General features: G+C 42.4%; 1 protein-coding gene across 1 annotated transcript; it reads right to left on the bottom strand.

Annotated features, from left to right (window-relative positions):
• Nucleotides 1–501: 501 nt before the first annotated feature.
• Nucleotides 502–9,540, bottom strand: MIS18A (MIS18 kinetochore protein A). Its single transcript, XM_074814215.1, has 5 exons — nucleotides 9,269–9,540; nucleotides 9,115–9,181; nucleotides 8,582–8,704; nucleotides 7,212–7,305; nucleotides 502–6,512 (listed from the first exon to the last, which is right to left on the bottom strand). Exons 1-5 carry the CDS (start codon nucleotides 9,537–9,539, stop codon nucleotides 6,432–6,434), a joined length of 636 nt encoding a protein of 211 aa, XP_074670316.1. The 5' UTR covers nucleotide 9,540; the 3' UTR covers nucleotides 502–6,431.
• Nucleotides 9,541–9,914: the final 374 nt, after the last annotated feature.

Here is a 9,914-nt window from a genome sequence, read left to right on the forward strand (position 1 = left end):
GCCCTTGTATTCTCCTGGCAATAAAAGGCTTTAGAAACATGGTTGGGGCTTGTCTGGTCTTGAACTTCTTTAGCTTGGTCATAGCTGCATCAGCCCATTGCCAATAGTCAGTTGACTACAGTCTAATTTGTCTTGGCTGTAACGGCAGAGCTGCCTAGCAGTTTAATGTTTGTTTTCAGCTTTAGTTTTGTTTAACTCCAATTATTACACCAAAGCATTATACCATATATGTTCATGGATTTTGCTACCCTGTTAACATTATATTACTGAATTTGTAGACCAATCAGAAAGATGTTGTTAGCAGCCAGCTGCTTGGAAGTGTGCATGAATAACATCAAGCTGTCCTAATTAACCCCTCACTACCAACATCAGTACATCACCTAGTGAAGAACCTGGGCACTGAAATACCTGCACCATCCCACCTGAGGAAAAAAAGACCCTCCGCTCTGACCACGGGTACAAAGGCGAACATCACAAAAAAGAGAAGAGGGGGAGATGGTTAGAATTCTATATAACAGTTTTAATTATATTATTAATGGGAATTAGCAATAATTGGAAAATTTGGACAGTAAGTGCTGATATCATTGTAACTAGATTAATAATAGCTGCTTGCTACTATTTTGACTAGATAGCTAAAGCAATTAATACATTGCAATTTTTTGCTCCATATAAGAAGAGCTAAGTTCCTGCTACCACTTCCTGTAGATCATACAGATATTGAGGAAAAAAAAATCTACTAGTACTTAAGCTCCTTTTGCTATTTTCTTCCTGTTATTTTTTTCACTGAGAATTTTCATCGACTTTCTTTTTTCAGTTATGGAATACATTTTCTGCAATCCTTCCCTGCCCTGAAGACTTGTGAGAAGGGTTTTCAAAGGATCTGTTGCCTTGTTCAGATAGAGGACTTGACATGCATCTGCACTACAATGCCTGCTCTGGTTTTTCCCCACCATATAAATCTATTTTTCTGAGGATGAAAGTTATTTTATTCCAGAAACAATCTGCTGTGTCAGTTTACTCTCCTGTAGCTTTATCAGTCAGTTTGCTTGTATACACAAGGCCTAAAGGAATCTGATGTTCAGATCTCTCTGGAACTGAACAGATTCAGGTACTTTGCTCCTTTAGGAATCACACATCTATTTTCTTCATGCTTACTCCCACAGTATCATGCTTTCCTGTCAGGATATTATGTGCCAGTTTTCTCTTCTTCACTTTCTGTTCCTTCTGCTCTGGCACACTTTCTCTAGTTCAGGCTCCTCTTCAGCTTTTGTCTATCCTGCCAGTTGAAAAGGAAGGGAAAGAGGCATTGATGGGGGTGGTTTTCCAGCTAGTGGATTCTCAAGGCCTAAATGGGATAAACTACAGGGCACTAGTGGACACCAGGGCTTCCTGCCAAATGGTTCATTTCACTTTACACATCTACCTTACGTCTCTAAATGATGAGGCCACCTTTAGTCAGGGAAGAAACCTTTCCTTGCCTGCAGAGGACACATGGACCCTAACCTTCTGATCTAGAAACCTCAGTCAAGGGGTGTTCTCCTTTCTCATAAGCATTCATAGTACAGCCTAAGAGTGTTTCCACCTTTATCTCAGTCCTCTCCACCCCCAATTCCCTTCTCCCTCCAAGTGAAATCTGTCCCACCTTGAGTAGCAGTTTTGTTTTACACTTTCCCTTCTTTCTATTCCTTGTGTCTTTTCAGCCATCTTGCTTGCTTGGTATCCTTCCAGGAAGCCCCAGCTATATCCATGGTGCTTTAAGATTAACAGCAGCAATTACAATTTTCAGCCCACTGCTTACCTGCCGGACCTTTGCTCTACCACGCCTTGCCATGTAGTGCACACTTAACTGCTCCCTATACCCTTTCCAAACCTTTTCTTTAGGGCAGAAATCACAGACAAGAACATTAATTTTTGCTCCTTTCCTACTTACTACTTCTACTGTTATTACCAGAAGAAAAACTTGAACAACAGCCAGGAGAATTTTGAGACCCTCACCTTTTAGACCTCTCCTGAAATCAAGAGCTACAATTATAATATGGATTAGCCAGGAGCTACCACTCTCAACACTGCCTGTTTGGGACATGTTTTCAGGAAGGTATGTCCAGCCTCTGATGCAGTACTAAATTTGGAAAATCAACAAAAGCAATCTCCACCTAACTTATGAATCTTAGCCTAACCTGAAGTTTTGGTGCAAAAAATTAAAAAAACACCTGATCTGTGGCTCTGTCACCTTGGCAACTTTGAAGTCCTAACCTCAGCAGCTTGATCAGTGTCATCTGTAACAAAGATAAAGGCACATGGAAGGGTTACCAGATGCCAAACTCAGCACGAATCTTGCTAACCATCCTTGTTGGACACTCCACTCTCTCATGCAGAAAGGAGTGATTGTCCCCATGTTGGTTCCCTCAGGTTTCCTAGGCCCTTACAGACAAGTACATGTGTGCTGCTAAATGCTTTACAGTCCATTCATCAATACTTCTACATGGTTAACACGACTGTCATGCAGCAGCTTTCCCCCAACTTGAGAAGATTAAGGACCACAGTAGGCTAGATTTTGCTCACACAGAACACAAAGCATAGCATGTATTTATCTTCCCAGCTCATGCCATTCACAGAACTATTGTAAAATAGCAGCATGTCAGCTTTGAGAACACAGTTACCACCAATGGAAGCTTTGACCAATATCCTCTGAAGTCATACAAGCATTTCTGGCAAAGATGAGTTTGGGAAAGAAAGCTGTTAGGGACAGTTTTCAAGTACAGACACATATGCTAGTATAGACAAAATTTGTAAGAAAGGAGACAAATCATTGCTTTTTTCTGTAACAGTAGCCAAGATGTCAGCAGGCGCTGGGTGGGAAGGTTCCTGTCAGCATTACCTGGGGCAAAAGACACTGGGAAACGGGGGTGGGTATGTTTAAGTTAAACAGTTAACAGAATTTCAGTATTTCAGACACATTGACACTCTAGCAAACAGTACTCTACGGTCATAAGAGGAAGGCTAGGACTAAAATATAGCTCACCTGTTTATTCCCTATCCCTGCTTCAAAAACAGCTTATGAGCTCATCCCATCTAAACCAACTCCGTTTTCATCTTTCCTAATCATATACAGATCTTTTAACACACCTGTGACAGCTTTTGTTTGACACTTTTCTTCAATTGACAATTCCATGATGTGCTTATTAATAAACTACAGAGAACATGCACAACACTATCCAGCCTTAAATACATTCTTTGTGTGGAACGTATTGCCTTCTCCAGCCTCATTCCTTTCCTGCTAGGGGATTCTCTACACGGGGAGTTTTGCTTGTTATTCTTATCAGTGTTTTGGGGTCATTTTCAAGTTACAGAAGACTGTTTTAAAGTTTGAATCAGGGGATACGGAAACCTCAATTTTAATCCTCTGAAGACACGTATTCTATGTTATACCACTTTCTCTCTAATTAGAGTGAGTTACAAAGTACTGCTGTATTTAAACTAAACCTCTGCCATTTTTAGCTGCATACAAAGTTAAAGAACTCACTAAAAGAAATGGTACTTTTCTCCCTTCCAGCACATAATGCACAAAGTGCCTAGGACAAGTATAAGGAAGTGTACCACAGAGCATGCCACTTCCCCCCAAAAATTAAACTTGCTACTTATCCTGCATTCAAGGGTAGAAACTGAGAAATTGGGTATAGAAAGAACTGTCACCCAGTAATAGGTACTGCTTATTAAGCAAGGAGCAATAACCTTTACGTGACTGCATACTGTACATCCCGCTGGCACACAAACTTTGCTACTGATTTGGTTAGGTAACAGCTACAGCTCTCCTTAACGGTTAAAAATTGTTCAAGTGTACTATAATACACATTTATACATTTAAACAGAAAAATTCTCTGTTACCTTTAGTCCAGTTAACTACTCAAGATACTAACTCCTAACTGAACTTCACAGTAAATATTTCAGCTTCTTGTAATAATACACATACACACATTTCCCCATGCAGATATAAATATCTACATTCATATGAAATTTATTCTAAATTTAGACTGTTCATTGCACACCTTAGCAAAGCAGAAGCTGGCAACCCTTGAAGAGCGTGGAAACACTATTTTAAGAGACACTCTTGTGTTAATGTACTCAAGCTCCCACCTACAATATGCTAAGAGACGTTGTTCTAAATATACACTGATGCCAAATGCAGGTATTCACTAAAGACAAGATATGGAAGACCATAACACTAAAGCAAGTAGAAAAAATGGTTACTTAACAGGCACTTTTAAAACATGTTACCTGTGTATGTTCCATCACAGGAAAACACTCTAATCCAGATTCTTTGTAGACGTTTCTGCCTGTGAATTCAGGGGCATACTAGTGGGATTATGGTTTCTGGGTTCTTTCTTCAGCAGGTATTTTTCCCAAAGTAGCTAGAAAAGAGGGATATCTATGGAATTCACATGCTTACCTTAAAATAAGCAACCATTTCTTATTTTGAATACTTGCTTACATATACTTTTATATACTTTTGTTACACATAGTAGCAATATACAGGACGCAGGAGACAGGTGCCAGGAATCTATCTAAAGGAGTTTCAGAAGGAACTCGGCTGGTGAATCTATTTAGGGAGCTCACTCTGAACCAGTTAGCTGTCCTCCACATTTAATGGAGGAACATGCTTAAAGCTACAGGTGCTGCTTGAAGCCAAACCTGGTTCTTTCTATCAAGGGTAGATCTAAAACAGTTTAGATAATATAATTGAACAACTACAAGAACCCACCTAGAAGCTACCTCCAGGTTGACAAATATTAGGTTATTCAGTCTCCCACCTCTAACATGCCAATAATTTGGATATGGAAGTATCAGAGAAACATGCAAGTTTATCTTTGCACCTTTGTGTTTTGCTGCTGCTTTGTTGGAATACAGATATAAAAGATCATGCTGTGTTGTCTCAATCTTTGGTTAAAAAAATTGAACACATGTTCATCTCTACAAAAAAAAAAAAAATCTACAGAGATCCTTCTGGGCTTGTGTCCCCGCTCCCATAGTTGTCCTTAGCAGAAAAAGAAATCCACATGTTAAATACACACATATCTGAAAAAAGGATTATGTCTGAAAAGGTAGGCCTATCAAGCCATCAACTGTTAACATTCCCAACAAAAACATACTCTGTATATAATGAAAAACATCACCCACCCTTCAATTAAAGGGCAGAGTTCATGGTTCTCTTCAGACATCCAGGATGAAGTCTATTATGCCATTTACTAGCATTCAAAAACTTGTTACAGAAGAAAATGTCTCAAAAATTACACCAGGTAATTTGACTAGAAAGATTAGTGCTTACAGTTCCTTTGGCAGGTATGCAAGGAACAAAATGTTTTAGTTACCTGAACATGAAAGAATACGAGACCCATCACTACATGCTAAACTTGATTCCTACTTCAAAACAAAGCAGTAAGAGAAAAGGTGGGGTGAGAAGTCATCAAGAGAAACAGTGCCTACCAATGGGGGAGAACAGTAGAAAATTCATTCTAGGATTTTGGAGAAAATTTTACTACTGCAAATTGAGGTTAAGTAGTGTTGGGTAGCAAAAAGCCTTCTCAAAATTATTCTTCCTTTAAAACTACAACTGCCTGCTTTTGTTTTATTAAGAAGAAAATTACTTGGAATACTCACACTATATAAGAAACCCTGACAATTAGTTAAATACACAGAAGATCAAAGACAAATAACTGAAATATCTGCATTAAAACAACAAAATACTGACAAGTGTTCTCAATTAGCATTTTGAATTCATTGCTCAAATATATGCACCAAGCTTTGCTTAAAAGTGTGCTGCTACTACCAGCTTTGTTTGTTTTCCTCCCCTTGAAGCTGTAAAACATACGGCCTTCAATACTGCGTGGAAAGCCATTTTATCTAATGCTTTTAAAGCCTTCTTTTACATGACATTTTAGCCTTGAGCTTGCAAAAAAAGACAACTAACAAAACCACCCATACAGTTATCGTGCTCAGACAGGAACGGCACAGGTCAAGCAAAGGCTGTGAAGACAAGAAAAATGACATGTTGCTCCTTCAGACATCACAAGGATGTATTTTCTAATTGGTTTTGGAAGGAGATGCACACCCAGTTCAGTGGATATTGAATAGCAAGGAACTCAGGAAATAAGTGTTTTGCTTTCAGAAATAAAAATCAAAATAAATAGTTAAATCTAAACGTCTACAGAAACTCAATTAAAAAATTCTATTTCTTTCTGGGGTATGCTTTTAACAGAAGAGAGGAACTTCTCGTCTATGGTGAAGACTCAGTCAGCATTGTTCTACCGCAGCATGAGCCACCAATGCCTTCCAGTTCTTCGCACAGCTTTTGCGACGATCCCACAGATTCCAGAGGATTACAAGTTCCACATACATCGTTCTCCTGCAGTTAAACTTCTTGCACATAATTTCTTTCAGACTTTGTTGTGAAGGGATGCCATACTCGATTCAACAGCAGTCAGTCTTGATTCCAGAGCCTTTAATACAGTGTCTGCCTGTAAACAGGTAAAGATACTCAGTTATAAACAGAACTTGACAATAAAAAGAGCACGTGTAGGTGTCAGTAAGTGTGCAAATTTGAGCTTGCATCACCAGTCCTATTTGATTCTATTCCTGCTACTTTCATAGTTTGAAAGTTCACTCGACTAACATTAACTCTCCACACTTTCTCAAATCTGTAATTGTCTCCAACCTTGGTGTCAGATCTGCTCATTCATCTTTTGCTAGACAATCATCAGCTTTCAGAACAAACTTCATTACGTTATTTGCTCTCAACTCTCCCTACCTGCAATCACAAGTTTTCAGAAGAGCAAAATGTCAACTTTGTACTGAAATATTATATAATAAATAAAGTAACAGCAAAAGCATTAAGTCAGTTTACATGAAAGACAGAAGAGACATGACTAAAAGTGCAAATCTAGAGAAGTGAAGCAGAACTAATTAGAAACTAAATTTATGATTTCTGACAGACATAAAGAGGCATCTAATGCTGTGCTTGATAAACAGAAAATGCTAATTAACATTAAAATTGAAGAAAAATCTTGCATAACACAGATATTAATAGCATGAAGTATTACAGCATATATTAAAACCCAAAGAATTGATCTGGATGAAATAAGCTGTTCTGTAGAAACTATTTAAGAATATTAACATTTCATAGAAGTGATTTAAAAAGTTATAAGGTTAAAACTTACCCTTTGTACTACCTCTTCCAAGACAGCTCGACTTTCAAGAGTTAAAGGTTCCTCATCAGTAAGAGCTTGCTTTTCTGAGGATCCTAGAATGTAACTGATACACTACAGTTTAAATCATGCACTTTTCACTCAAAAGGCAAAACACATCTGTAGGGCTCATCCACTGTTCTCAATAATTATGACATTATGATTAATACACTAACAGAGTGGAAGCATGATTCCAGAGACAACAAAAAAAGCTTGCATATTTGGTAATTTGTATACAAACTGTGTGGTGGAATGAAAACAGTTTTAAGCACAGAACTACCAAGACACTTTATGAAAGTTAGAACTCCAAGAGACAATCATGAATTCTGGTGCTACAGTACACAGTGAAAAATTATGCAGACATTGAGAATAGCGTAGCACTAGCTGGGAGGACCGGCCATCACCATTACTGCCCAAGAAAATGCCATTTTGTGGCCATGCTGGTGTTCCAGAGAATTTTACTGCCATGGAAAAAGCAAAGCATCATAGCTGTGGAAAGAGAAAAAAACCAACTGTCCAGGGCAGGAAGGTGAACATCCACATAGACACAGCAGAATAAAGTGAAACTTCACAAAAAGCAGAAACATTAAAACTGTCCCAGACAGAAATAAGGGTAACCTATCACTGTTTACTAGAGTCATGCTTGGATGAAAGCACTCTGGCATGGAGACTCAATTCAGGATATAGTTATTGAAAAATATTTAAAGACCATTTTAAAGTGCTATAAACCATTAAAACCCAACACAATAGCACACCTTCATTTTCTAGACAGTTTCTGACTGTAAGACAGTTAAGTGAGAGCCTCGAGTACATACTCAGTTTTGAGATTTGTTTTTGCCTACCTTATCAAGGAAAAAGCAGACCTGATTAGCAGAGGTCAGACCTCACTCTAAGTTCTGCTTAAGCCCCTCTGCCCATGTTCTCTGCTGAGAATGTTTACCTCTAATAGCTTACAGCCAGGCCTATTTGGTACTACCTATGACTACAGGCTCATTTTATGTGGTTTAAAGCAGAGCACACACATAGTCTCTTCTGATCAAATGAGAAGAAACCCTCCTGTATTGTGTACCAAGTGTTACTTTCTTGGGCAGTATGCAATTTCTTATATAAAAGGCAGCCCTGGTATTTTATTTTTTCTAAAATTGTCTAACATTACACAGATGATGTTTCTCACACTTCAGCCCTACGATGCTAACAGTAACATAGAAAACCACCCTGGAACAAAGCAGCAGAAACTGCTACCTCTAGACACACTGCAAATATTAACAGGAACATCCCTCAGTATGATGCCTGGTGGGTGAGGTTTAGTGGGCAAGGTTTACCAATAAAAATCCTGCCTTTACCTTTCAATTGAGTCAATATCAAAACAGAACAAATCCCTCTTGTAGTCGAGATGCTTTGGTGTGCATCTGTAGATGTTGCCAAGGGTCAGTGAGCAGCCAGAGCAGAATAATGTTTCTATCATGCTGTAAGTAAGATACATAACATTTATTCAGGAGAAAAGAAAAAGAAATACCCATCCCCATCTCTATTCTAAAAAAAAAAAAAATAAATCATCCATTACAATTTTTTTAGAGCATCCATTCCTGCTCTGCATAGTGCAACTATGAGCACTCATCTTTCAGCCAGCGCTCCCAGGGGCTCCTCAGGCCGGCTGAGCTCAGCAAGACTAACACACCAGCACCTTGCACAGACCACCCGAAATAAGTGCCCAGGTCCAGCAGGCCCCCCGGCCCTGCCCAGGGGGACACGGGCACTCCCGCCCACCGGGCTTCTCCTCAGCGCCCTCCCGGGGGCCCTCCCGGCTCCCTCAGGAGAAGGAGGGAAGGGCACCGCTGGGGACCCCCCGGGGCAGCAGCGGGGCTCCGGGCCTCACCATCCGCACTCGCCGGGCCGCTTGGAGAGCTTCCGCTCCTCGTCCACCGAGACGCCGGTGGCCGCACCTGCACGGACAGGGGGGAAAGGAGGGGGGTGACTAACGGCGGCCGCGGCGGTAGGGCGGCGGGAGCAGGGCGGGGGGCAGCACTCACTGCGCAGCAGGATGCAGCCCGCCTCCTCGTCGTTGGCCACCCAGCTCAGCGTGTCGCCCACCGGCCGCCTGCAGCCGGCGCAGAGGAACACCATGGGCAGCAGGTCCGCGTCCTCCGCGCCCGCCCGCTGCTCCTGCTGCTGCCGCCAGTGGCGTTGGTGCTCCTGCTGCTGCTGCTGCTCCGGCAGCCCCCGCTCGCCGCCCAGCTCCAGCAGCGCCAGGGAGCCCAGCTCCCCCACCACGCCCAGCGGTGAGTAGCGCGCGCCCGCCATCGCCTTCGAACGGCCCGCGGCGGAAGCGGCAGCGACGCGCGCGCGCCCCGCCCCCTGCCCTCCAGGGCGGGAAATACCGACCGCCCCGCCGGGGGCGTGGCCACGCGCCGTGCGTCCCCCGCCCCCACCCCGCGGCACCACCCCCCGGCCGTGAAGGGCCGCCCCCTCTCTCGCCCTGTCCCTGGGGGCCGCGGCGGCGCCTGCCGAAACGCCTCTGGGGGAGTCCGAGTGCTGGGGGGGGCACGGGAAAAAGGGATTTTTTCGCGTTTTGAAGGCTGCCTGCGGGCGAGCCGTGCGCCCGGGTCTGGAGGGGCCCCTGGGGTGTCCGGCAGGCCCTGCCGTGCCTCCGAGTGCCCAGGCCCGACGACGGAACGG

This window comes from Strix aluco, chromosome 2 (assembly GCF_031877795.1).
Source record: "Strix aluco isolate bStrAlu1 chromosome 2, bStrAlu1.hap1, whole genome shotgun sequence".
Classification (NCBI taxonomy): Eukaryota; Metazoa; Chordata; class Aves; order Strigiformes; family Strigidae; genus Strix; species Strix aluco.

What these genes read in the sequence shown, in the direction of transcription:
- MIS18A (XM_074814215.1), bottom strand. Translation starts at nt 9,539, where the DNA reads ATGGCGGGCGCGCGCTACTCACCGCTGGGCGTGGTGGGGGAGCTGGGC. An exon ending in GATATTGACTCAATTGAAAG is followed by an intron (nt 7,306 to 8,581) that starts GTAAAGGCAGGA and finishes GTAGTGTATCAG; the next exon opens with TTACATTCTAGGATCCTCAG. An exon ending in TGGAAGAGGTAGTACAAAGG is followed by an intron (nt 6,513 to 7,211) that starts GTAAGTTTTAAC and finishes ACCTGTTTACAG; the next exon opens with GCAGACACTGTATTAAAGGC.